This window comes from Rousettus aegyptiacus, unplaced genomic scaffold (genome assembly GCF_014176215.1).
Source record: "Rousettus aegyptiacus isolate mRouAeg1 unplaced genomic scaffold, mRouAeg1.p scaffold_m13_p_4, whole genome shotgun sequence".
In the NCBI taxonomy this organism is placed as follows: domain Eukaryota; kingdom Metazoa; phylum Chordata; class Mammalia; order Chiroptera; family Pteropodidae; genus Rousettus; species Rousettus aegyptiacus.
This window is the reverse complement of record NW_023416307.1, coordinates 2,346,249-2,373,491: the sequence shown is the minus strand read 5'-3', so window position 1 is coordinate 2,373,491 and position 27,243 is coordinate 2,346,249. Positions and strand designations below refer to the sequence as shown.

At 55.3% G+C, this 27,243-nt stretch overlaps 2 protein-coding genes across 2 annotated transcripts; one reads left to right on the top strand and one right to left on the bottom strand.

The window, feature by feature from the left end:
• Window positions 1-1,425: 1,425 nt before the first annotated feature.
• LOC107501381 lies at window positions 1,426-11,679 on the bottom strand. Its single transcript, XM_036218862.1, has 5 exons — window positions 11,671-11,679; window positions 10,200-10,442; window positions 3,234-3,572; window positions 2,410-2,502; window positions 1,426-1,946 (listed from the first exon to the last, which is right to left on the bottom strand). Exons 1-5 carry the CDS (start codon window positions 11,677-11,679, stop codon window positions 1,914-1,916), a joined length of 717 nt encoding a protein of 238 aa, XP_036074755.1. The 3' UTR covers window positions 1,426-1,913.
• On the top strand, window positions 9,566-26,442 carry ETS2 (ETS proto-oncogene 2, transcription factor). The gene is made up of 10 exons (XM_016127484.2): window positions 9,566-9,710; window positions 13,764-13,835; window positions 16,238-16,349; window positions 17,576-17,695; window positions 18,029-18,229; window positions 19,702-19,785; window positions 20,340-20,558; window positions 21,384-21,647; window positions 23,159-23,277; window positions 24,058-26,442. The coding sequence occupies exons 2-10, from the start codon at window positions 13,764-13,766 to the stop codon at window positions 24,271-24,273; spliced, it is 1,407 nt and encodes a 468-aa protein (XP_015982970.1). The 5' UTR covers window positions 9,566-9,710; the 3' UTR covers window positions 24,274-26,442.
• The last annotated feature ends 801 nt before the right edge of the window (window positions 26,443-27,243 follow it).

Sequence of the window (27,243 nt, the reverse complement as noted above, 5' to 3'; positions counted from 1 at the left end):
CCCTCAGCAAACTGCTCTTCTCTTTTCTTCTTCCCCTCCCTTGGCTGGATCTTGAGGGTCACCGGGTCGTTGGTGTGGGGCCCGGGAGCTGAGGCTGGCGATGCAGACGGACGCCCCCGGCACGCCGTTCGGGTTGTGTTGCTAAGAGCAGTGCAATGTGACCTAACGGGTTGACTGGCAAAGCAGATAAGGCGAAGGGGACGAATGTCGTGATTTGCTGTTCGGCGGTGTCCTGTTTCTTGAAATGTTGTCGTACGAGAAGAATTAATCATCCCCCGTTCACTGTCATGGAGAGGGAGAGCCCTGCTGACTTACCGCGGGCTCTGCCTTAGTCACTATTTGTTCAATGACTTATTTATCAAGTGTATAGGTGAGTAAAGCGGCCAGTAATGAAAGATGCTTTGGATAACCAAGCTCGGTAGTCACAGAGATCCCAGAGACCGGAACGAAGCACCGGATCCAGCCAGACTCGCTCCTTCGTTCATTCGTGGTCACTGACACCTAACACACACCAGACACTGTCGAAGGTGCTGGGGCGCACCGCAGACAGGGTGCGGGGTGGGCAAGGGCTCGTTCTCACCGAGCTCGTATGCAGTAGAACAAGACGGCGCGGTGAAACCCAAAGATGAGGTCGCGGCAAAACTCGGTCGTGATACGAAATGCTCCGCGGGGCCCGTGAGCCCGGTGCCTTCTGACTGGGGGTCGGAAAGCGCTGCTCCGAGCTAGTGACATTTGTCCTGGATGACGGGAAGGAGCAGCCTTGCAGAGCCAGGGGAAGGCCACTCCAGGGAAAGGGAAGTCCAAGGCCCCGAGGCCGGAGCCGGCGTGGGGAGGAGTCCCAGGAGCAGACGGGGGCCGGTGCTGGCGCAGGACCAGCCGCGTGGGGAGCCCCAGGAGCAGACGGGGGCCGGTGCTGGCGCAGGACCAGCCGCGCGGGGAGCCCCAGGAGCAGAGGGGCCAGTGCTGGTGCAGGACCAGCAAGGAGGAGGCGCGGGAGAGGGGGCGGGGCCGGGCCTCGGAGCGGAGCGCAGCGGGGGGAGTCGGGCTTCTCTGCTCTGCGCAGGGAGAAGCCTGCAGACATGGGTCCATCGGTCGTTCCGGCCGCCGCGTGGGAGCGCGCGCAGGGAGGCCGCAGCAGCGAGGACTGGCACGTGGTCACGACGAGCCGACGGGCACCGAGAGGACAGAGGCAGCGAGAGCGAGACGCGGCGGGACGCGGGACCCGCGTGGGCGGACGCGGGGTTCGCGGGCCCCGCGCGCGCGCGGCTCATGGGGCGGAGGGAAGCAGAGGGACCGCGGGCGACGCCTGGCGGGGAGGTTGGTGCGCGTTCCCGGCCGGGACGTGCTGCCCTCCACCTCCGCCATCGGCTCGCTGGCCCAGGCCGCCCCCCTCACGCGCCTTCGCTCCCACCGCAGCCACCCGGCCGGGCTCCCCGGTGCCACCGCTCCGGCCCCCCGCCGTCTCCGACGGAGTGCGATGCGGTCGGCCGTGGGCTCGTCGCACGCACACTCACGCGCGCTAACGGGTCGGCCGAAAGGAAACGCCGGCGCGGGTCACGCACAGAGGACGCGCGGACAGGCGTCACCGGACGGGACCGTCACAACCGGGATGTGCTGCTGGCCAGGTGGGGACCGAGGACGCCAAGCCAGGGACAGGTCTGAACTGAGGAAATGCGACCAAGGCAGGAGCCCCGCCCGGGAGACCAGAGGTGATGTTTGAGGACGGAGCTTCTGGTCTTGGCAGATCGGGGGCCACGGGGGTCCTCAGGACCCAGCAGTGACGCCGGGCTGTCCACCCCCCAGGGGACAATCCGGTCCCCATCAGGAGCTGGCTGGCCATGTACTTTTGGTCCCTATTCAGAAGTCCACAGAGCCAGCCGAGTTTTCTTACCAACACATGAACAGGGGTTGGATCAGATCCAAAGTTGACGGCCCCAGAGAACCGACTAAGAAAAACCAGAAATAAACAGGAACAGGAGAACCGAAGGTGACCTTCTGGTTCCTTTTTATGAGTTTTTTTTTCACATGAATTGTAGGTGACTCACCCCCCCCCCCCCCGATCACACTTAACAAACATTCCAACACGGAATTGCCACCATTAAATCCACATTGCCCCCACCGGCTGGAGTGTTCGATAAAGCAGTTTCATAAATCCCTTTTTCTCATTTTCTTATGGATAATGTCAGAGATCCAAGTCACTGCCTAATTCCACTTTTTACGCTTCACTCGATTTTTAAAAATTCGCTCAAAACTTTCGTACTCAGGCTATGATCGCTCACTTTCTCAGAAAGTTTCGTATCTCTCGAGTCCCATCCCCAGCGCCCAAACCAACATCTACGTGTTCATGGAAAAGGTGGTGAAAATTCATCCTCAGAATTCATTACTATCATTTACTCAACAAATACTTACTGCATGGCGTGTGTCAGGAACTGTTCCGAGCATTGCAGAAAAGCAGCATTCGAAACGGATACAGTCCCTTCCCCAAAAGGAGCAGAATTCCCGCTGGGAGACAGAGAACAGACAGGATGAAAAAGGCAAATGCGAAAGATGTTCAACGGTGACGGTGACGCGGGCCGAAGTGGGAAAGAGCTCGCCGGGGTGCGGGGCGTCTCAGCAAAGGCGACTCCTGGTAGAGGTGTGGCAGAAGTGAGGGAAGGAGCCGGCGGTGTCTGGGAGAGGCTTTTCCGGAGAGGTGGCGCCTTGGGGACGGAGGAGGGACAGCGTGGGACAGGACCTGCCCGCCGTTCGGGGGTCCATGCGGCCAGTACCCAAAGGGGAGCCAGGACCCCAGAGAGAAGAGTGGTCGCGAAGGCGGAAGGAGGCCAAGTCCCGGGCCCGGCGGGGACTCCGGTATGTCCCTGAGTCCCACAGGGGCCCCTGTCGAGACTGAGCTGAGGAGGACGGGTCCGGCCGGAGTTTTCACGGGACGCCTCCGGCTGCCGTGCTGAGGACAGCCATACTCTCTAGAGGTCTTTAGAAACGAATGTAAGTATTCTAATTCACAAGTCACACTAAAAAAAAAAAATCATTTAAAAAATGTTAAATATTGTCTATTATACCTCAATAAAACTGGAATGAATGAATGAATGAATGAATGAATGAATGAAATGTCAGATGGTTGCTTCTTTCCTAGACCAGAGCAGGTGGTTCTTGCAAAGACACAATGCGCCCATTTTTCTATACGAACACTGACAGGTCGGGTGAAAAGGAAGAGGCAAGAAGGCACAGCTCACCGATCTGGTCGAACGTTCTCCTGGCCGCCGGGAAACGCAGGCGCGCCAGCTCCAGGGGAAGGGCCGCCGTGCTCTCCCCTCCGCGAGGAAACCCTGGCCGCTTCTCGGGCGGCCAGCCGCTGGGAGGGCCAGGGCTGCAGGGCAGAAGGACAGGTGGGGCCGAGCATCGCCTGGTGACAGGCTGTCGGGTGCAGCCCAGGCCCCCGTCCTCCCAGCGTGGCTTCGCCTCTTCCTGCCCCACCCGGGCTGGTCCAGGACCGGCACCGGGGGCCGCCCGACTCCGGGGGTTAAAGACGCTGTAAGATTCGTCCGTCGTACATGCCGGCGTTTCACAGGGACCTACAAACAGAAACCAAACAACCGAATATAAGAAAAGTATACCTTGGCCATCAAAAGGAATGAAGCCCTGACGCACGCCGCAGCATGGCTGACCCCCGAGGGCATCACGCAGAGTCAAAGCGGCCGGTCACGAAGGGCCGTGCGCCGCACGATTTCGTCCATACGCAACGTCCAGAATAGACACATCTAAAGGCGGAAAGCAGGTTTTTTTGTTCCTTGGGACTTAGGGGGATAGAAGGCATAATGGGGTGATAGCTCATGGGAGTGAGGCTTCTTTTCGAGGTGCTAGTCTAAAAAACCATTGAACTTAGTTTAAATGAATCGCTTTTATGGTACACGAATTGTGTCTCGATCAAGGTGTTAACGGGTGTGTTTCTGTATACACACACATGCAGAGATGCTCGCACACATACATACAAATGCCACGTCGCGACTTCTAAGAAGTATTAATAATCACAAGCAGGAGTACTTATGCCCAGCGAGGAAAGGCTTTAAATTGTGAGTTTTAACCTCCCATCGTCAAAGAAGAAAGGACGGTTCGAAGAGACCGCATGAGGCAGACACAGGGCCCAGCTCTGCCTCGGGGTCCGGGGCTGCCAGCTGGCCGTCCGGCGTGCGCTGCGTGGCACGTGCCTGTCGGCCCCCTGCACCTGGCAGAAGCCCCGGGACCGGCGGCGTAACTCGCAGGGCCCCGTGCATGCACGATGAAAACGGGCCTCTTGCTTAAAAGGTTATTGAGAGTTTCAAGGTGGCGCGTGGGCCGCTGGCCCCACCACTGCCCTTGGCTCCGGACAGCGAGGGACGCAGAGCGGGTCGTGGCTGAGGCCTTCTCACCGCGTGCACCCGCCCGTCAGCTCTGCGTTGTTTTGACTTACGGGGCAATTAATTAAAGGGGTGTTTGCCGGGAGAACTGGGGCGACTCCTACAGCATTCTACAAGAAGCTTCTAGGACGTGGATGCTGGCGGGTCTCTCCTTCGGCGCCCAGGAAGGGAAGGTTTGCCTCCCTCCTGTGTCCCAGCCCGAGGCAGGCACGTTCGAGGCGGCGAAGTCCGGCGTTCGGAGAGAGGTGAACGCGGCCGCCTGAGCAGAGGGGTTCACAGGATGGCCGAAGGCAAAGGCACCGACGGCTCGACAGCTCAGTGGCTCTGAACCGGACACCGGCACCAAATTCACAGATGCAAAGTGTGTGCGTGCGTGGGGGGCGGGGGGGGGCTGCTGCAGCAGTCGGAAGGCCGCACCCCACAGGAACGGACGTAGCAAACACCCCAACGTCTTAGCGACCTCTTCTCACGACGGCCTGCGTCGCTTTCAGCTTTAAAACAGCCATCCGGGTGTTATTCTGCCACCAAAGGTGGCAGGCACGCGAACCCCGCCTAATCCCGCACCAGACTGACCGGCACAAGGCGCCGTGGTGACGGACCCTTCGAGTGTGAAGAAGACGCGCCGGGCACCGGGCAGCATTCCAAAGTCTCAAGGGAAAGGACGAAGTCGCCGCTCCGGGCCTCTGCGGTTCAGCGGCTCCCGTGGGACTCATTCTGTGATTCAGAAAAAAACACACGCACGACGACCAGACCACAGACCTGCGCGGGTGTGACTCACACTTCAGACATATTGATTTAGGGATTATCAGTTCTACAGAACGCGACGGGTCCTCTCGCTGCGTGCGTTGTCCGGACTTGCCTAACGCTTGTCATCGTGAAGGAGCCTCCTGTACCCCGGCGTGCTTACCACCTTAAAAGGAAAAACGACTTCATCGGGGAGGCCTGGGCCGCAGCCGAGCCCTGCCAGGAAATAGCCACATGACCTGGGAGGGAACTGCTCCTCCTCGGGCCTCAGTTTCCTTATCAAAACAGAAGTTGATCTCACTCGTCAGCTTTCTGAAGTGTTTTCAAAATTCAGTGTTTCCTGCCCTGGTCTCTTACCAGCCAAGGCAAGAGAATTCTAGGGAAAGAAGGCATGTAGGCTGTGGACACCCTCGGCCCTGATCTCACTCCTTGCTGTGACCCAAAGTCCTGCTTCCGTGCAGAGCGAGGTCACGGGGGTGGCGGGAGGGGGCACTGCGTGGTCAGAGCCCCTGCGGCTTACCTACCACACACTCGGACTAATTACGGGCTGGGGGCATCGTCCTCGGTGCTTAAGAAACATGAACTCATTTCATCCTCAGGCAGACCTAGCAGAAAAATGCTAGGATTTTGCACACAGTGAAGGAGACTGAGGTGGGGGAGGTTCAGGAACCTGCCGGGGCCGCAGGGGGAGGGCTGGTGAAAGGCTGAGCTGGGACCCGACCCCATGGAGTCCGACGCCACAGACTGCCCCTCAGAGGTTAAGATCACAGGCTCCACGTAGTGATCAGGCCATCGTGTCCACCGGGAGCCCAAGGGACGAAGGAGGCTGCCAACGGACGGAAGGACGCGGGACCGTAGGGAAAGGCTTTGGCTGCCAGGCGAGTCCCACGGACGCAGACGCTTCTTGCTCTTGCGTAGCTGGATCGCCCCGCGGGGAGGCCGGAAGGCTGCCCGATGCCCCCAGGTCAGCCCGCGATTCCTGGTACCTGTGTGGGCCCGCGAGTGGGCACGAGGCAAGGGCCGGTCGGATGCTATACCTGTCGCGGGTACACCTGGAGGTGGGGGGCTGGGGGCGGTGGGGTGGTGTAAAGCACGACCTTATCCGTTCCCTGACCCCAACACGCATCAGCAGAACAAGCACTCCTGCCAGACACAGCCCCGTGAGTCAGGGCGAACGGGCAGCAGAGGAAATGCAGGCGCAAATGCGCGTGAATTAAATTATCCCCGTCTCTGAGCCATTCTCTCCTGCAAAACCCCCCCCCCCACCCCCGCACTCCCCCGCCCCAGGATTTCCAGAGTCTCACCTTTGTGTGGGATTTTAACAGTGCCGAGCACTTCCTTTCTACTTCTTCAGAGGCAAAGACTAAGCCTTACTCATCTTCGGCTTCTCACTGGTTGCCGCAGTTTGCTAAATGAATAAACAATACCCCTCAGAGCAAACGACCTTGAGCTTGCACTGGAGACCACCTCGAACTGTACCTTGACTACGAGTTTGGATTTCAAGGGAAACACAGAGCTGTTTGTTTCTAAGGAAACGTTTTTGCTGTTTTTTTAAAAGGACGATTTGGTGAGCTAATCGTTTTTAACAATTACGCCTGGATTGTAAAGAACGGGTTACCTGCATTTTACCCTCTAGACATTTGATATTTCCCATGCAAATGTGCTCCTGTAATGCCCCCTTTCCCCTCCGGTTCTCTCTTTCTTAAGGAAAAAAGAAACTGCTGTTAAACTCAGCCACCACGGTACATCTGACCGTTTCATCCCACGTGGCTTCCCACTGTTAATTTCTTTCTAACACCTTCGACTTTTGATCCTGAAGCACAAGGGCCGTACCTTTATTGGGTCTAATTTACTGTGGAGCTCAGTGTTCCTTGTGAATCAACCATAATAGTCAATGAATAATCACGGGCTTCAGCCAGTCTGGCTCTTAGTTCAGCTGAGTAACTAGGAAAACCAACCAATAACAAGAAGGTAAAAATACTGCCCCAGAACTAGGCTAAGCCACCGTATCATGACCAACGCCCACGTGCGCAGGGAGGCTGGCCACAGCGTGGGAGCCAGGGCAAGGGCACCACCTGGACGGGCCTGGCCTTCCTCCGAAAGGGAAGCGGGGGGGACACGGGCCTGGTGGGAGTCAGCACCCCAGGCTGGAGAGTGGACCCCCCCACCACACACACACACACACACACACACACACACACACACACGCTTCCTGCAGCTCTTGCACCTCTGCCATTTGTGCCCCTGGCCAGATCATTTTCAACAGCGTTTCACACACGTACCGCTGAGAGGGGAGGGATGACCGTTTTTTCATTTTTTTTTTTTTTTTTTTTTCCCTCAAAGGAGCTTTCATGAGCCGCTCCCAGAGGGGAGGCCGGAAAAAGAAACTTAACAGCTGCATCATTCTGAGCCTCTACCATGCGCTTCATGCTGATAAGTTCTCGATATTTGGTTCATTCTATGTTGGATGCTCATCGCAGCCTGCGACTCAGGTTGCACGATCACCTTTCCTTCTCTAGAGGAGAGAACGGGCCCAACGCTTAACGGGCAAGAGTAGAAGAAGAATGTGTTGTCAGGGTCGGATTGCGTGCAAACCGCCCTGTTCCATCTCACATCTTTTCTGCTCGGATGTGCTGGGAACGGCCTGGCGCCAACTCTGTATCCCTCCCAGCCCCCAGCCTGCACCAGCCCCTCAGGGAGGTGTCTTCCAACAGATCGGCAGGACCTGGTGACCCAGCCCCTGTGCGCTCCACACTGAACACCCCTGAGCTATGGGCTAGGCAGCATCACTTGGAGCAACTGAACTTGACCCAGGGGCTGTGGGTACCAACCTTCTCAGGTACTATCAAGGGCTGTGTGAGCAGCAGCCTAGGGAAGAGAACCCCTGTATTAGCTAAAACTACGGCCCAGATGAGTCAGTATTTTCTGCTATGGTTAAAATTAAAAGTAGGATACTCTTCATGTCTCCATGGTAACTTACTATGGATCTGTATTCCATCTACGAAACTCTTTCTTGACCTGTCTATGATTTCTGATCCCGGCGTGAATATACACTGAGAAGCCATCAGAATGAATTCAGGCTCCTAGAAATAACGATCTCCCCTGCACCTGGTTGTTCCGGCCGTAGACCCTGCCTCTGACCCATGCCATGGTGATACTGCAGCCCCTCGGGTACCTGGAAACATTAAAATACGGTAGTATCTCAATTATCCGGATAACTCCGGATTTAGGGTTGTCATGGAAACTGGAACCTTGGTAACAGAGACGTGAGGCGGTTCCTCTCCCCTCCAAGCACTGAGCACCGCTGTCCCTTACGTACACCAATTTTTAGCGCCATGGCCTTGCCTAAACTGGGCCGTTTTATTTTATATCCACCTTCAGGAACCTAAATTTTCTTCCAAAATACTGAGACTCTGGCCTGAATCTGAACAGAAGATGCACACACGTTTCTAGCCATGGACTCAAGTTATTTTCTGCTAAAATCGAAAACTGACAGTACGGGCGATGGTTTTGACCATGGCTGAGAGTCAGATTAACTCGAATTTCAACCATCAATTTCCCATTTATACGTTTCTTGACCTGGTGACTTATCTGCCCTAAGGTTCAAATTCCTTCTGTTTAAGGTGGGCTCAAGGGTGCCTCGGAGAGTCATGAGGACTGGCCCAGAGGGCAGCTCAGGCGCCGTCGGGGACGCTAGGGCGCCGCTCAACTCCAGGGGGCGCCACTCTTAGGGCGCTGTAGGGGCGGGGTTCCTGGGCCGGGGCGGACTCAGTGACCCGGCGAAGGCCCGGTTCGTACATTTGTCATTCATTCGGTCTTCTCGTGCTGGAATGATCATAAATCAAGTCTACGGAGCGGTCCAAGAATGCGCCCGCTCAGTCCCCGAGCCCCGCGGCCCTCGGTGCCAGCCGCACCGCCGCTTGGCTCCTGCTGAACCCCGGAGGCCTGTCTGGTGTGAAAGCCTCGGGACGCGGAGGAAGCCAAGCGGAGACACGCGCCCCCACATTCCCCGAGCTCCCGGGGCGCGCACTCGTGCGGGGCGCGGAGCCTCAGAGTCCTGGGCCGCCGCGGTCCTGGCAAGGCGGGCGAGCGGCAGCGGGGCGACAGCGGGTGGCGAGCTAGGTCCTAGGTCCGGGGCTAGGTCCGGGCCGGAAAAGGCCGGCCCCGCCCCCGCGCGCCCTCCTCCCCGCCCTCCTCCCCGCCCTCCTCCCCGCCCCCTCCGCGCCCCGCCCCCGGCCCCGCCCCCGCGCCCCGCGGCCTCGTCCCCTCCCTGCTCCGCCGCCCGCCTCCCTCCTCCCCCAGATCCTGAAGAGCGCGCGGCGAAGGGGCCGGGCCGGTTACTTCCTCCAGCGGCGGTGCGGAGCGCGGTGCACCCCGGCCCCGAGCGCGCCCAGCCGCCTGCCCGCCCGTCCGCCCGCGCCCCCGGCCCGCGTTGCGGCCCCCCGCGGCGCCCCGCGGCGCCCCGCGCGAGCCCCGGCCCCGCCGCGCTCGCCCTCGCCCAGCGCGCACCGAGGAGCGCGGGCCCCGAGCGGCGCCGCCCGACCGCGCGCCGGCCCTGCCCGAAGCGGCGCGGTAAGAGCGGGGTCCGCGGGGCCCGGGCGCGCGCGGGGGTCTGCGAAGAGCGCTCTGCGGCGCCGGCTCCTCTCGCCGGGGACCCAGACCCCGGGCGGGGACGTGGGGAGCGCCGAGGTCCGGCTCCGGGGTCAAGAAGGGGTGGCGGCTACTCCGGGGATTCGGGGGTCGCGCGTCTGCGTTGCGTGCCGCTCCGGGCTGATGTCCCGGGTGGCCGAGTGGCTTTTGGGACGGTAGGGACGCGGAGCCCAGGGCAGGGTGCGGGGTGGGCCGGGCCGCGACGCGCGGAGCCGGCTGCGAACTTGGGCCGCGGCCCCGGGGTCGCCGAGCCGTCTGGGGCGGGGACGCACCGGCTCGACTTCCCCGATTTTGTTTTTAAAAGGAATGGCGGGCCTGGTGGGCGCTCCTGCCAGTGGGCGCCCGGGCACCTGATTTCGAGAAGGGGCTGGGGGACGCAGGAGAGGGCGCCCAGGTGTGCGGGTGACTTACTGGAGGGAGCCGGGCCCAGGAGGAGCTGGGGCGCCCGGTGCCCAAAACACCTGGAGGCTGCGGCTCCTTGAAAACGCAGGGCCCCTCGGTCACCTGCTGGACCACGTCCAGGGCGTCCGACGAGAAGGCGCGGGGAGGGCAAGACCCCCGCGGGCGCTCCAAGACTGCTAGATCCGGGCCCCTCGGCCCTGCGTTGTCGGAAATGAGGACGTGGGTCAGCAGGGCTGCCTTTATTTTCTCGTTCTTAACGCGTTTTGAGTGACGGTGTCAGCGTTTGTGCGTGTGTGTGTGCCGTGTGTGTGTGTGTGTGTGTGTGTGTGTGTGTGTGTGTGTGTGTGTTTTAAGCACGAGAGACTTTTTATATTGGCCTATATTCAATTTCAGGGGAGCCTAAAATAGTAGTTGACATGTTACTTATTTAGAAAGTAGAGAAGTGAGCAATCCCCTTTGGAGATAAGAGTAATTTATTTTAATTCACCATTAAGAGATGGCGCTGGACAATGGGACTGACTTTGCGCTGTCTGCCTGCCCACACCGCCACCCATCAGAGAGATAAATCTCCAAGTTAAGGTTTATTACAATCCTGAGTGATCTCATAGCACAGCAAACGTTAGTGAGGTGCACTCCGCAGGGGGGTGCAGGGAGAGATTCAAGCTCTCCTTGTTGGCATTAGTCATTCTTCTCCCTCAAGTGATATTTCAAAGGAAAAGCAAACCAACTTTCAAAAGTGCATTTTGGGTTTTTTTTGTTTTCTGGGGTTTTTGTTTTTGTTTTTGTAAATTTTTCCCCCAAATTTACTTAAATACAAACGTGTGCTCCAATCTCACTTAAGTGATCACTTGTTCCATTAAGGGCACTGTTATCAGCTAAGATCTGCTCATTGTAAAATTTAACTGGATTCAGCTCTTACATTTCTGCAGTGTTTCCTTTTTTTTTTTGTTGTTGTTGTTCACAAGCAGCGAGCCATTAGGATGACACCAAAAAGACCCAAATTTGAAATTGGTTCCTGTGGAGAAACTTGGCCTGTCTGCCACCGTAATGAGCCATGTTGAGTAAAATGAGTGAACTTAAATTTGATTAGTTCTGTGTCTGCCTGAAACCATTGGTAGAGCACTTTGATTCTGCATGGTTTTTACAAAACAAATTAAAAGCTGGACAACAAAAGAATTCTGTTCTGTAGCTAGTAATTACAGCTGTTTACGTGGGCGGCAGACCGCCTTTTCTCCTAGTGTTTGTACACAAAAACCAGGCGAAGCTTTTCCATAGCCCTCGACTTCCATTCTCCATCCATCTCCGTGACATCTCTGTGAGGCTGGGAACTGCGGAATGCAATCACCCGGCGTCTGCAGCCAGATCCGGGAAACAGGGCCGGCTCCGGGTGAAGAATTGGCAGTCCCCGAGATGCCTTTTCCTTTGGCTCTTCTTCTGTTTGAGGCTTGGGTATTTAGTCAACAGGTTAGCAAGGGCTTACCGATTTCATTCAGATAAATGACAGAAGACTCTGAATTTAGGAGCATTTCACGTGCTGAAGAGTTCGCATACCGTCTAACAGTGTCCATGTGCCATCGGACGAGCTGGGAGAAGCCATTCCCTGCCGTTCAGGTCATCAGGATTCAGGGCCCTCCTCAGTTGTGATGTGGCCCGCCCTGTGCCCCCTTAGAAGCCCCCGCAGTAGCTGTGTGACCCTGTGCAGGGTCCGGGAGGTCTCTGGGCCTCCACTGCCTCACTGTGTCCCATCTGCCTCTCAGGGATCTCGGCTTCAGTGAAGGGGGCAGGTACAGCCCCCCAGCACAGGCGTGGCCCTTAGCGAGTAGGGATCTGTCAGTGCAGATCATTAGCCCCAAACAGTGCACGCAGAGGGCACGATCTTCCCGGTGGAGATTCTGAGCAAACGTGGCCACTTTTGGTGGAAGGCGGCCGCTCCCCGGCACTGTTCTTTCTTTCCAGCGCTCCGGCCTCCCCCGGCCACCATAGTTACCTGCTCCTGGAGCGTTTTAACAGCCCTCGCCAGAAACTCTGGCCGCCCCTGCGGCCGACTCTCCTCCCACGCTCCCTTTCCAGCCAAGGTGGTGGAGGGGGGGGAGGGGATGAGGCGTGGGTGGATGCACGTGAGCGCCGAGTTGTTGGGAGGTCTGGTTTAGCCATAATGTTGACTGAAAAGAGGAAACGAGAGAGCACAAACTCCACTTAGATAAAAGGAAAATATGCCATTTGCCACCTCCAGTAAGTGCTGTCAAGTTGTACAATATTTTAATTACTCAAAGTCGGTTGCAACAGGTGGGAGCCAGTGGAGATCACGGGGTGAGCAATTAGTGGGACCCGGAAGGCTTCCGTGCAGGCCTCAGTTCAGGTCCATGGCCAAGAAGCCGGGAGGGGGAGCACCCCAAAGGGTAAAAGTTGCTGCGATCGACGCTAAGCCGGTTTATTTGAAAATGAGTTGTGGTTACTCTGGTTTTTTGTTTATTGTCGTCGCTGTTTGTTTTTAATCTAACGCGCTGGTGGCAATATCTAGGTACCCTTCTCACTTATCGATATTCAACGTCCCTGGCCAAACGATTAGAGTTCAAGGTTCCAAGCAAGTCCTCGGTCGATTACAGCACTGTCCATTCGCAAGCCACATCTGTGACTATCAGTTTTCTAATGGCCACATTAAATCTATAAAAGATACTAACTTCAGTATATTTCCATTCACTGAATATATTCAAAATACTGTATAAACATGCAGTGAGTATGAAGATGTGACTGTGATCTGGTGCTTTTTTTTTGACGAGATCTGTGAAATCGTCACACGTGCATTTGACACAGTCCGCCTGGGGCCACGTGCCAGGCACGGAGGGGCTCAGGAGCCACACACACGGCTGGCCGATGGCTACCGCCGTTGGTCAGCCCGGGTCTATGAGAGCGAGTGCAGCAGATCTGAGGTCAGAATCACTGCTTCTCGAAGAAGTGCGTGGCTGAGCGGCACCCCGAGCAGAGGCCTTCAGCGCGGGAGAAGCTGGGGCCGCCCTTCCAGGAGGGCTTGAAGTGGAACAGGGCTCCTGCCAGGGATCTGCCTCCTGGACCAGGGCTTCCTCACACCTTGCGCGGGGGCGGTGGGGGCGGGGCGGGCGTCTGCCATGGCTCCTCCCAGGGTGCCTTTCTCAAAACAGCTGGAGCTGCCTGGGGCAGGTGGCCAACGTCTGCCAGGCCCCCCTCCGGGCCACACCCAGAGCTGACCTTGGAGGTGGCAGGGAACACCAGCTCCTCCCACTCCGGTCTCAGAAAGACACAGACTGCCCCGGGGGCCCTGAGCCGCCAGCCAGAAAGGGACTTTATCTGCTTGCTTCCTACCTAAGCGGAATTCAGTGGGGAATCCGCATTATTATTTAACTACTTACATAGCATACCCTTTGTGAGAAAGGCCTTTTAAATAAGAATTCCTGGCATTTGGTTCTGAATAACGGTGAGGCTGGTTAGGCTGAGGAACTTGACAGACTTGGGCCGGAATTCAGTGTGAAGACCTAATTTGTTGTCTCTGACTCTTCCTTTATTTTCCTTTTCCCTTTTTTTTTTTTTTTTTTTAAGATGAATGATTTTGGAATCAAGAACATGGACCAGGTGGCCCCTGAGTCTGACAGTTACAGAGGGACACTCAAGGTAAGCGAGCAAGTGTAACTAAAAGTTGTTGTTTTTCGTTGGACAGCTCAGCCTCTCGCAGGAAAAACAAAGGCCTGGGTCCCAGAAGACCGGTTCCAGCCCTGGCTCCCAGTTTACTGGCTCTGTGACTCTGGGCTGTTTGCCTAACCTCTCTGGGCCTCGGCTTTCTAGTCTGTAAAGTGGGGATCCAGGTGTTTACTTTACATGGTCTCTCTAAGACATGAAACCACTTAACTTGGAGAAGGGGAGGCCTGTGTCGTTTATTTCTGAGATTCCTGCCATGGGGAAACACCTGTGGTTTGTCCCTCAGCAGAGCTGGGGAGGCTGTACCTTGTCTTCCTCCGGACCATGCAAAGGCTGTTTGTGCCATGAAGGAGGCGGTCGGCTTCCATCAAAAGGGGCAGAACCCTCTGGATTGTCGGCTGCCTGTTTCTGTAAACCAAGACACATTAAAGATGAAAGCCTTCTCTGCTGCTTAAGGGAAAAAAAAAAATTCACATGGCTTCTATCTTAATTCCCCTTGGGAACATTGTTTAGCAGCACAAACTGATAATTTCCCATTTGCCTTCTCCACATGTGAGAGCGAGATATGAGAGATTTGATTGTTTTTAGCTTTGTGTAGTAAACATGTCTCAGAAGCAGTGATTTTAGATTGGCCTCCTCTGAGCTCAGTGTTTTTATAAATCAATCTCTCTCTCTCTCTCTCTCTCTCTCTCTCTCTCGCATGGTGTATTTTCCTTCATAGAACACCGTGAGGTCTGATGGAGCCCCAAGAGCCAAAAACTGGCTCACTGCCTTTCTTATGGAGGCCCTCCAGCTTTAGGCTAGGAGTCTTCTTGTGTGATTTGGTCAGACGTTTTTGGCCTGGCAGAAACCATGCAAGACATACCAACTTTGAAACTGTACCACTAGAAAGAAAAAATTCTTCTGTAAATTAAAAGAATGTGATGTCCATGTGATTTCTGAGTGAAGAAACAGCTACTAAAATTGGTGTGTTGAAATGTGCAGCAAGAATTTGTATTGTTTTTTTGACTTCCTGATTTAAAAAAAAAAAAAAAAAAAAAGAACTTACAGTCAGCCAAGGAAAGGCATTTCTTAGTCACCTGGGCATTGCTAGTGGAAATTTTAAACATCGATTGGCTATTTCACCCCAAATTAGTCCGAAATTGTAAAGTAGTATGTAAATCTAGATGAGTATTTTATACTGGCCTCAAGGATTTTTCCCTTGACGTCTTGGGACATCCGTTGGAAATCGTTGCTGTGGATTTGGGGGCGGGGGGTGGGGAGGGGTGACCCCATCGTTGGGACATCACTGTTTTGAGTGTTGAGGGCTGAGCTCCAGCTTCTCCCTGCTCTCTTATGTAACGCGGTCACTCATTGTTCTGCATTTCTAAGAAAGCACACAAACCGATTTTATTTGTAAATGTGTTACACATATTTTTATTGATGACTCAACCAATGGGTCATTGTATTACACATAACATGGGATTTCCAGCTTATGTTGGAAAAAGATCATCTTTCTTCACGTTTTTTCCTCAACAAGTGAGGCAATGATGAATCAGGACTTTAATTGTTACTTATAAACAAGCCTTACTTAAAAGGCTACTTCATAAATGTTAGATGAGATTATCAGAAATACAGACAGAATGAGGTTTTATCTTTCTCTGTGTTATCTCTCTTTTTCTTTCTCCTAAACTGTGGATAATTTAACTCTAAACCTTTATCTGTCAAAAGTCTTTCCCTATAGTAGATGATGTGGGGAACAGGGGGAGTCTTTTTAATACCCTTTACTTTTATAAAATTAAACCTTAAGCATTTTTCTCATATGTTTTACTATTTTCTGAAAATTGTTTTATTGTAGACACTTCAAAGTAAAGGCTGCACAGATCATTTATTGTTTGATTTCCAATTACCATTCAATCATTTGCTTTTCGTTTTAGCTGCAGTGACCTCAAACTGCCTTGTCCAATAGTTGTTTTTCTTATACCCATGGACTGATTGCATTTCTCTCTGATCCACATAGCATGAGGGCCAGAAGTTTGGACCAAGTGGTCTCTGAGGCCCCTCCCAGCTCTGTTCTTCTAAGATTTTAGTGTTTTTAGATTTGTCGACTTAATTAATTAACTTAAATGGATTAGGCCATTAAAAATAAATTCCCAGTCGTTCTGACTCTGACTCTTCATGGGTGATTCAAGGGCCCGGAGTGAAACAGTCCTTTTGGTCACTTGGCCCATCCAAGGGGAGTCTCTTTGGAGTGCTGCCGGTCTGTCCCAGGTGTGGCTTTGTCATGGCCGGTTTAATCAGGCGATCTCAGCGAGGTTACCCAGGGACCACTTTGAAAATAGGCGATTAACAAAGTGTAAATATTACATTTCCATTCTCTTTTCCGTCCCTTGCCACAGCGCCAGCCGGCCTTCGACGCCTTCGATGGGTCCCTGTTTGCTGTTTTCCCCTCCCTGAGTGAAGAACAAGCCCTCCAAGAAGTGCCAACAGGCCTGGATGCCATTTCTCACGGTAACGTGCTACCCAGACTCGCTTGCCCTAAGCCACGCGATTAATAAAGACACGACAGTCCATCAGCGATGATTCTGGTATCCAGTCTTTGCTGTGAAAAGTCAGATGTAGGCTCTGGGCTTGAGAAGAGATCGTCTTCCTTTGCGATGAGTCTGGCCTTCCCCTGCCAGACGCACCCCAGAGAGAGCAAATGTCCTGCTCTTGGAAAACAGCAGGCAACTCTCAGGGTTTTTTGTTGTTTTTTTTTTTAACACCTATAGCACCTGGTCTTCCTAGGTGGTCTCCCATCCAAGTACTAACCAGGCCCGACCCTGCTTATCTCCGAGATCAGACATAGGGCTTGTTCAGAGGTGGCGTGGCCGTGGGAGGTTTTCATTAGGGCGTTTTCACCTTCACGGCTCTCAGGTCCCCTCTGCAAAGCAGACCCCAGTAAAGATGAAAATGCACCCCAACTTTTTATTCTTGGGTCACATTTAGATCCTCCCCTCCGGGGTTTTGGGGCAGCCAGTTATCATTCTCGCTAGTCTTTACCCGTCTGTCTGTACTTTTGTAGTTCATAATGTCATTGTTTATTCTTCATCAAGGACCAGCACGTCAGATAATGCCTGGGCCACGGCTGTGAGTTATTAGCTAGAAACATTCCAGAGATTACTTTGTCATATGAAGTAGGTGCTACAAAATACAGCCCAGAAAATTAATTAAAACACATGTGCTTGCGTAAGCATGCCCTCACGCGACGGCCATTTATCATTCTTGAAATTGCTGAGGGAATCCGGAGAAGATTGTTTTTCAGTAAAAATGGAAGGCGCGCCCACGTGGTGGGCGTGGAGGGCGGTGTGCTCACACTGCGCTCCAAGTCTCCGCCCGCTGCCGGGCTGCACTGGCTTCCAAATCACGTATTTACAATTCCTTAAGCCTTTTGGCCCAAAACCACACCATTTCTGTCATTGTCGAAAATTTAAAATAGACTTAAGTAGGCATTTTACGGAGGCGTAAAATAGAACTCAAGTTTTGCTTTACGTTTCCTTAATCAGTGAAGTTATGAGATGTATAATAGTTCTTCGATTTCAGTTAAAAAAAAATTTTTGTTGTTGTCGTTGTTAATGATTGACGTTCGTTTAAGGAATTACGTCCAGGTTCGGGCTGAGAATCGCCGTTTCCTCAGCACTAAGTTTTGTCTCCCGGACCCCCCGCCCTCCCCTGACGCTCCCCGGCTCTTGTTCCAGACGCCGCCAGCTGCGAGCTACCCCTGCTGACGCCGTGCAGCAAGGCCGTGATGAGCCAAGCCTTGAAGGCCACCTTCAGCGGCTTCCAGAAGGAGCAGCGCCGCCTGGGCATCCCCAAGAGTGAGTTCCCGCCGCGGGGCGCTCCTGCCAGCCCGCGCCGGCCTGCAGACGGGCTGCGCTGCTTCTGTAGGCCTTCGCGTCGGGCGTCACGCCAAGGGGCGCAGAGACTTGGTTCCCCGGAGCCAGTTTCGGTTCCGGCCCCGCCAGCTGAACCCTGACCTCTAGCACGGTGCTTAGTGTCGCAGACTTCACCTGGGGGGTCTCGCACGTTTCGTTGGTCTTCGGTGCCCGTGTGGAACTCGCGGACAAACCAGGAGTGCCTCCGGCCTCACGGCCCCCCTCTTCCGTGTCCCCCCCCCTTATGCGCTTCGTCTTTTCCTCCTCCCCCCACAGACCCCTGGCTGTGGACGGAGCAGCAGGTCAGCCAGTGGCTCCTGTGGGCCACCAACGAGTTCAGTCTGGTGAACGTCAATCTCCAGAGGTTCGGCATGAACGGCCAGGTGCTGTGTAACCTGGGCAAGGAGCGCTTCCTGGAGCTGGCACCTGACTTCGTGGGTGACATCCTCTGGGAGCATCTGGAGCAGATGATCAAAGGTACCAGCCCTGAGAGGGAAGAGTGACGGGGAGACCCAGTGCCCCACAATCGTAGGGTCAGAGTTCGAAATGACGTGAACTGCCTGAGAGCCCCACCGGGGTGAGTCACGTCGTGGTGATAATGATAGGCTTGGGTCTGGTCGAGTGTGTGTGGCATCGAGCACACCCACAAGGCGAGAGCGTGAGTCACCGCCTCGTCCACTGTCTATAGCCCGCATGCATCAGAGGAGTACGTGTTGGCCCAGATATGGAGGCCAGCAAGAATTACCTGATTGGTGGCTCCCCTTACGACGCGAAAGACATCATAAGTCAGCCTCAGTGGCAGGGGGCCTTTACTCCGACAAACGCCATGAATTGTATGGTGCGTTTTAAGTCCAAATGGATTCCAACAAAAAGAAGTTTGGGGGCTTTATGTTTTTAAACACACGTAGATAGAAGTAGTTGACCTATATTTATACCCTGACACGTTATACAAGACCTGGCCGCTGAGAGAAGAGCTCTCATGTAGAGAGAGGAAGTCTTGATTCAGACCTAAGAGAGCACTGAGACCACTGTTAAAACATACTCTGAGTTAAGAAAGATAAAAATTATAAAGAGGGATCACTCGTAGAGTCAAACATCTAACACCATTAGCTCATTTGTGGAGTTCAGAGAAATGGAAATATGCCTCATTTCACTGAACACTGAGTTTCAACATCTGTTACAGACTCAGAATCTTAAAGTGACCTTAATTCGCTGTCTGGCCCTTTTCAGTTATGACGCCCGAGGGCCAGGGAAACTTATTTTTTAAGACACCCCGATTTCTCTGAACTCGGACAAGTCCGATCCGATGAGTTTCTGGCGAGGGTCAGTTTGTTTGTTGGCAAGTCGGACCTGTGTTTTGCATCACTTGGGTGTGAGTCTGTGTGGGTTTGGCTCCGTGGGTGTGTGTGTGGTTACGTGTGATTTGCAGGAAGCAGGCAGAGAGAGAGCCACCAGCCTTGTCCCTCTCGAAGTTCCTGGGCACGTGTGTCCCCGTCGGGGACTTCCACAGCCCGGGAGAACTGTCAGGCTTTGAAGCAATGGCCGTAACCTCCCGGCGGCAGGAACCAAGGCTGCCTTACTCGCCTGCTCCGTTCCCAGCCCCTGCCTGGTACAAGTGGCACGTCACAAATATTTAACTGCTGGTTGACGACACGATGAGTTACATGCACCATCTAGACCTTTCGGATTACGCAATAGAAAATTTTAACTTGGCCCGTGGCAGCATCCGTGTGGGGAAACGTGTTCTAGCGATTATAAAACCGCGCGGCCGTCTCTAGGTTTGTTAAAAGACGTGACGACTTGGAATTCCGTCGGATTAAATACGAACCGCTCGCTGCGTCTAGGAATCGTGAAACGACCACGTAACAGGGATTCGGAAAGTGACTTTTTTGTCTCGCGCAGTTTCTACCTCCGTTTGCAGTCTTACCTCTCCCGTGTCTGCTTTTCAGAAAACCAAGAAAAAACAGAAGATCAGTATGAAGAGAATTCCCACCTCAACTCGGTTCCTCACTGGATCAATAGCAATTCATTAGGTCAGTCCCGCGCGCTCTGCCCTTAAGCTCTCGATGTTAGGCCATCCTGTCAGCTGGCGGAAGGTCCAAAGGCGCCGTCGAGACCTGCGCTGTCCCGGGGGGTGGGCACACGTGGCTGCCGCGCTCCTGGGCACCGGGAATGTGGCTGGTCCACTTTGAGATGTGCGGTAAAAACATGCAGCACACAGACCTGGGAGTCGTAGCCTGAAACGGAGACTGTGACATATCTCCTTCCTGATTTTAAAGCCATCGATTACCTCTTGAAATGATAATTGATGTATTTAGGGCAGGTAAAAATTTTAATTTCTCGCTCCTTTTTACTTTTTTAATGTGGCTACTAACGAGTGTAACGTTGCTCAGGTGGCCTGCGTTATCTTCGCCTTGGCCGGTGCTGGTCCGGGCCAGGCGGAGAGCGAGGGGCGGGACGGAGTGAGCTGGTAGCTGTGGTCACGTCTAGTGTGACAAGTGAGAGGTGGCCGGCACGTGGAGCCGCCCGCCTGCGAGGTGGTCGTGACCGTGGCCTAACAGCCCCGGCGTCGGTCACTCTGTTCCAGGTTTCGGGGTGGAGCAGGCGCCCTATGGCGTGCAGACGCAGAATTACCCCAAAGGCGGCCTCCTGGACAGCATGTGCGGGGCAGCACCCGGCGCCCTGGGCTCCGAGCCACAGTTCCCGCTGTTCCCCAAGGCGCGGCTCAGCACGGTCCGCGTCACCTGCTGCGCCGTCGGTCAGGACTTCGCAGGCAGCAGCTTGAATCTGCTCGCCAGCGGCTCCGGTAAGAAGCACCTCGGGGTGGCGTCCCTTTCCACGTGGCCGTCGGTTTGATTCCGGAAGCCACCGTCAGGGACACGGGCTCTGCAATCGGATGTCCCCTGTTCGGCCCCAGGAGGAGGTCAGGGGCCCATCCGTGTCCTGTGTGACCGGGTCGCTGTCCCAGACGACCGGCTTGCACAGTGAGCGAGCTCCTCGTGCATTTCAGGGTGTGGTGCGGGCCCTGGGGGTTCCGAGGACACGAGACACGGTCCCCGCGCGTGTGGCCGGGGTTCTGCACCCAGTGGGCTCTCTGAGGAGACAGTGTAGGCATGGAGAGGTGTATGTGCACAGGATACGAGTCTCGGGTTATACATAACGACGGGTTGAATTTTTACCTGTACACACCTGCGTAACGGCCTCCCAGGTGGACGGAGGGGTTTCCAGCACCCCGGTCGTCTCCCTCGTCCCCCTTCCCAGTCGGTAGCATCCACACCCCTCGATGAAACCACCGCCCCGACTTTGCTCATCGCGGTTGTTCCCGTTCCTGAACTTGGCGTACACGGAGCCGCCCCGTCCGTCCGCTTTCACGCCCGCCTCTGTGCCCGTCACCCTGCCCGAGTTGTCGCGCATGGCCACCACTCGTCCCTTTTCACTGCTGTGTAGTACTCCGGCCCTGACTCACCCACCCTACGGGAGCGTCGTCCTAAGGGACAGGCCCGAGAGCAGCTCGAGCGCGCGGTCACAGTCCGAATGGCTGTGCCCGCAGGAACGCGGGGGAACGGGGCTGGCGGGCGGCGACTCGCGGCTCCGTGCCGGGGGAGTCAGCGTGCCCGGTTGTCGCCGCCAGGGAAGCCCGGCGAGCAGGACGCCGCCGAGAGCGGCACGGACGGCTTCGAGAGCCCGGACTCCCTGCTGCAGTCCTGGAACAGCCAGTCCTCGCTGCTGGACGTGCAGCGCGTGCCGTCCTTCGAGAGCTTCGAGGACGACTGCAGCCAGGCGCTGGGCCTCGGCAAGCCGGCCATGTCCTTCAAGGACTACATCCAGGAGCGGAGCGACCCGGCGGAGCAGGGCAAACCGGTCATCCCCGCGGCCGTGCTGGCCGGCTTCACGGGTGAGTGCCGCTCCGGGGCCCCCGCCGCCAGGGCGGTTCCGGTCCAAGCGCGCCGCGTCCGCGCCCCACGTCCCGTCTGCACCCCACGTCGACCCGGGCAGCGGAATTCCGCATCCAGCCGAGCCCCGTCCCCGACCTTGAGAAGGGCCCGCTGGCGGGAGCCTTCCTTCCCGGGCACAGGGCGGGCGTGGGTGAAAATGCACCGCCCACTCCCTCACCTGGGACGGGCTCCCCATCCCGGACAGGGGGCGGGGCCTCCGGCCTTTACCTCTGACTCACCCCCTTGGGGAACGGCAAAGAATGTAAACTGGCCCTGGGAGGGGTGGCAGGTCGGCCTCAAATAACTCAGGACTGTTTACTTTTTCTGCTTCTAAAACCCATCTTATTTTTAAGGTTTGGGCAAGAGCTATTCTAGGCAAGGGACAAATATTAAGGCTGTTTTTAGAACCAGATATTTCCAGCACTTTAGCGAAAATGCCGAGGTTTTTTTTTTTTTAATTGCTTTATGTGTCCTTAAATGAGCTTTTTTTTTTTTTTTTTTTTTTCTTTTTCATATCTTGACCATATGGAGCCACTGGGGGTTTAAAAATTACCTACTTAAAAAAAATCCGATAAGTTAAAATAAGAACATGTAGGCATTCGGGGTTTTTTTTTTTTTCTTGTCATCTAAAACAAACGGCCACGGGGTGGGTCGCCACACGCAGAGGGTGTGAGAACCGGTCCCGTTCCCACACGCGGGGCCCGGGGCCGTGACGTCGAGGCCACTCACACGGTCACCACCCCTGCTGCGCGCGGGCGGCTGGGCCCGTGGCCGGGGCGCCCAGCGCGGGGCGTCGGACCACGGCACAGACGGTGGAGCCGGGTCCGTCTGGCCCTGGACCCCTGTGCCCGGCCTCATGGCGAGGCCCCGCCCGCGGCCCCCGCGTCCTGGGAGCCGCCGTGGGACGGGCGTGCGTGTGGCCCAGGGCAAGCCGGGGCTCGCCGCATGTCTGCCGACAAAGCCGCCGTGATGAGCTGGTGGCTCCAAAGTCAATACGAGGAGCGCCTGGCAGGGGCGGCGGGGGCCACCCAGCCTCCCGTGTGGCTGAGTCCCGGCTCGGGCCATCCGCCCGCCGTCCTGCGGCGGGAGAGCGCGGGGGACGAGCCTCGCCTCTGCGCCCCCCGCCCCCCACCCCCCCCACCCCCTGCCCCTTCGCACCCCTGGGTATTTGTGGAAACAAACCTTGGAAGCGACCAGACGAGGATTTGTTAGTTACCCAGCGTGAGGGATTTCGAGGCCAAGAATCGAATTCCTTTCCAGAAAAGACCAAGCCGAGCGGCCGGGGGCCCGGCGGCCTTCCCTAGGGGCAGGAGGCACCCGGCGGCCCCTGCTGGTGTCTGGCCTCAGCCCGTTAGCGTGCAGGACTGTCACCAGCGCCAGGGATGGCACCTTGACCTTGGCACCCGGCGCCGGTCGGCAGAAGCCTTGCCGCGTTTTAAGTCTGAAAACGCCTAACCCGCCCTCTCCCCAGGAAGCGGCCCCATCCAGCTGTGGCAGTTTCTCCTGGAATTGCTGTCCGACAAGTCGTGCCAGTCATTCATCAGCTGGACGGGGGACGGATGGGAGTTCAAGCTGGCTGACCCCGACGAGGTACGGCCAGCGCCTGGGCGCGCAGGCGCAGCTCGCCGGGCACGGGAAGGCGTCCCCGGCCCGCCTGGCAGTCGGGGGACTTCAGGGCGGGCCTGGCTGGCTCCGTCGACGGGTTTACGGTGTCCGTTGCCACGTTCACCGTCTCGCTCTGCCAGCGAATAAGAAGGCACAGGCGGTAAACTGAGGCTCTCTCCCGACCGTGCAAAAACGTCTTGGGGAGTCTGCCTTTTTCCATTACGGGGATCGAGCCTCAGTGTGGGATGCGGGCTCTCCCGCGGGGCTTCCTCGCCCTCAGCTGAGCACAGCAGAGCTGCCCCAACCCCATCGGAGCAGAAAGCCAAGGGCACATCCGGTACCCGCCCCTCAGGGAGAAGCCGGGTCTCTGCACGGGTGGAGTGCAGTCTGTCACCTCCCTGGTCCCTTGGCAATGTCACGTCGTCTGGCAGTGGCAGTGGCAGGAGGTGAGGGGACACACGGTTCCCCTTGTCTCAGACACACACACACACACACCCCTATTCTGAACCCTTGGCTCCCAGGAGGTTTTGCTGAGCGAGGGGCCTCGAGAGCCCTGTACCAGACAGTGCTGTGAGTGGAGAACCTGCCGAGGGCTGCAGGGCCCTGAGCAGCACCTGTCCTAAACAGGTGGCACCCTGGGGTCCCTTTGTGGTGGGCAATTCCTCCCGGGCGCGCGGTCGTCAGCGCCATGCTCGGGGGAGAGCCTCTCCCTTTTTCTTGATCGCCAAGTAGAACTGAGCTCCCCACGGTCTGTGTCCCCCGCAGGTGGCCCGCCGGTGGGGCAAGAGGAAAAATAAGCCCAAGATGAACTACGAGAAGCTGAGCCGGGGTCTGCGCTATTACTACGACAAGAACATCATCCACAAGACGTCCGGGAAGCGCTACGTGTACCGCTTCGTGTGCGACCTGCAGAACCTGCTGGGCTTCACGCCCGAGGAGCTGCACGCCATCCTGGGCGTCCAGCCGGACACGGAGGACTGAGGCCCCGGGGCACCGCGCGCAGGGCCGTCGTGACCGGCTGCGCCCAGGACCCTGCCGGGCCAGACTCGAACGCGCCTGGGACCGTGGCCCGGAAGCACCCGGAACCTCGGTTCCTCGCCCAGCCGCACGGTCTGTCGCTTCTAGAGCCCGCGGACAGGAAAACACTGTGTGCGACGCGATGACATTGACGTGGCCGCGAGGGCCGCTCCGGGGAGCCGCCCGCCGCCGCCCGGGCCCTGCGACGGCGTCTCGCGGGCGCCGGCTGCCGGCGGGAGCGTGCCGCGGACGCGCGCGGTTTGGGGTTTTCTCTTGCCTCCGGCGACCGGGCATCACGAATGCAGAAGGGGCCCCCGTCTCAGAGGGCGAGACGGGCGCGGGAGCAGCGTGTCGTTTCAGAAGTCGGTGTGTATATAGGACTGTGGTCTCCTAGTCGTCAGAAGCCTCTAGCAGTTCTATTTAACAGCAATTGTATATTGTAATTTAAAATAATTATGTAACTATGTGAAATGAGAATGCAGACACCCAATGTTTATTCCGTTTTTTAAGAGCGCACAGGGATGGCGTTTTGTGAACATTTAGTCTGCCTCCAGGAATGAGGTCGAAGAGGGTTAATCCCCGTTTTCTTTGTGTTTTGTTTTTGTTTTGTTTTGCCTGGGTTATTATCTGGCAAGGACTTTTGTACATTTGGGAATTTTTATAAGAAACTCGCTGTTGTTATCCAGGGGCACAGTGCGGCCTCTGCTCTCTCCTTTCTTTTCTATGTAAAAGCTGGAAAGCAGTATTTTTCTTGACAAATGGCATCTGTCGTCCATTTCTTTGCATGCCTTTAAATCAGTTGATACACGAAACTGATTTCCCAGTTCTGCTGTGCGCCCGCCCCCCACACCGCCCCTCCCCGGCAGCCATTCCCGCCCCGTGCCCCCCTTCCAAGCCCCAAATTATTCTGTGTGATTAAGAATACTATTTTTGGAAATACGCAATTCCTTTTCAGAGATCAGGCGAGATTTAACATAGCAGCTATTTTTACTGTAAAAGTAACTCACTGGGGGGAAAAATGTAATTTGTAAGAAAGCTTTATTTTTTATCTCAGCTCATGTGAAGAGCTGGAGGTTTGGGGAGAGGAGGAACCTTTGTTAAAACCTCTCAGCCGCGAATGCAGCACGATTGGTCTTGTCCTTGCTGCCCGTCGAGGCGGGCTGCCGGGTGCCAGGCTGCCCCGTCTCCACAGCAAGACGGTCCTGTTTCTGTCTGATTTTCTTGGACGCAGACTAACCAGAGGCCAGGAGGGAAAACGGTGGGGAAGAGCATTGGAATAGCTCGCCGCGGAGACTGTCGTGGTTTCCACGGCGCGCGTGGGCCGGCGTGTGTTTCTGGCCTTCGTAAATGGTCTGGCCCAGTTGGTGTCAAAATGGACAGGCTTCACTAGCAATGAGAGGACTCTGGGACCGGTGGCCGACAGCTCTAAGGACTCGTGATGAGAGCACGTGCGACCGGCTGAAAGGACGAACTCGGGAGAGCGAAGGCAGCTCAAGACCCACTCGAGACGGTTTCCAGTATCTTGACACAGGATGGTTTATCGTGCAGACATCTGTAACGTCCACAGACGGGTGACCAGGGGCGTCGGTCGTGCTGCCGAAACAGATCTCAGCCACTGGCTCATTTTACGTGGGGCTGAACCACATGAACTCACCAGTATTTGACTGGTGGGTTTTGTTTTTTTGTTTTTTTTTTTAACCCACACGATTGGTAGTTTCATGTGGTCCAACCTAATCGTGATGGGAACTCAAGTCCATTGTAAACCTTTGGCGTATGGGAATGAACAGAACTTAAGTATAAACATTTTGTAATTTGGCCGTTGCTTTCTCCAATAATAAAGTATTTTGTTTATATAAACTCCTCCCCGTCAGAGTCTTCATTCCTGGCATCCCTCCCGCCGCAGCGTGGAGGAGGCGGCGTGAGGATTCGGTGCTCAGGGCCACCGCCCACTCATCAGCTTTCGGCGTCGAGGGTCACATGGCTGTTGAACTGAGGGAGGAGTTCTTAATAGCTGTTTCTTTTGGTTAATTTAGATATTGTTTTATACGACACCAAAACTGATGAATGGTAGTTTCTTAAAGGTTAATTGCACTTGGAATATGAAACCATATCAATAAACCTTCCTGCAGTTACCATAAGCCATCGGTCTGACTTGAACTTTGAATGGATCTTGTCCCTGTATGTGATTGTGCAATATCATGCATTAGTCACATGGGAAAACTTGCTTCAACATGTTGACACAGTTTAATATTCAATGTCAAGCAGTCACATGAGTTACTATCACCTCCAGTTTCATCAGCAAAGTACCGGGAAGCTATCCAGCTCACAGCAGCAGAAATAAGTTTTCAAAAATTCAAATTTGCACTTGAAAGCTCAAATTTTATCATTGGCAACAAACACTGAGTTTTCTTTGAAGCGACAGACCCCATTCATTTACTTTTGAGGAAATAACCTATCAAACATCCAAGTCTGAAAATCGTCATGTGTTGCTTGTCCTTTCAATAATAACGGTGTTCATGAATAAAGTGGCTAGTTTAGCTTGCAACTCAAGTTCTTTTTTTCTTAAGTTAGTATAAACACATTAAATTTAAAATTAATTATAAAAGCATGTCCATAATTTTTTTGTTTCTCAATTACAGTTGACATACTATATCAGTTTCAGGGGTACAGTATGGTGGCTAGACATTTATGTGCCTTTTGAAGTGACCACCCCAGTAAGTCTGGTGCCCACCCGGCCCTATACGTAGTTACTGCCATACTGCTGTGTTCTTTATGAGCACTTTTCATTTCATTACCCAGAAAGGATCAACGTAGTCATGAAATTGATCTGCACTGCTTCGCCGAGGGCTCTTCTAAACGAGACTGGTATTTTTTTTTTTTTTTCCTGCACGTCCGCAGTGGTGACGCGAAGACGGCGAGCGCCGCTTGGTGTCA

Excerpts from the sequence above, each read along its gene's own strand:
- ETS2 (XM_016127484.2), top strand. The coding sequence starts at position 13,764 with ATGAATGATTTTGGAATCAAGAACATGGACCAGGTGGCCCCTGAGTCT. Across the intron at positions 16,350-17,575 it reads CCTGGATGCCATTTCTCACG|ACGCCGCCAGCTGCGAGCTA; the intron begins GTAACGTGCTAC and ends CTCTTGTTCCAG. Across the intron at positions 21,648-23,158 it reads CGTGCTGGCCGGCTTCACGG|GAAGCGGCCCCATCCAGCTG; the intron begins GTGAGTGCCGCT and ends CCCTCTCCCCAG.
- LOC107501381 (XM_036218862.1), bottom strand. Across the intron at positions 3,573-10,199 it reads CCTGGGCCCGGCTCCCTCCA|GTCCCTGTGAAACGCCGGCA; the intron begins GTAAGTCACCCG and ends TTCTGTTTGTAG. Across the intron at positions 2,503-3,233 it reads GAGAACGTTCGACCAGATCG|CGGGAATTCTGCTCCTTTTG; the intron begins GTGAGCTGTGCC and ends TCTGTCTCCCAG.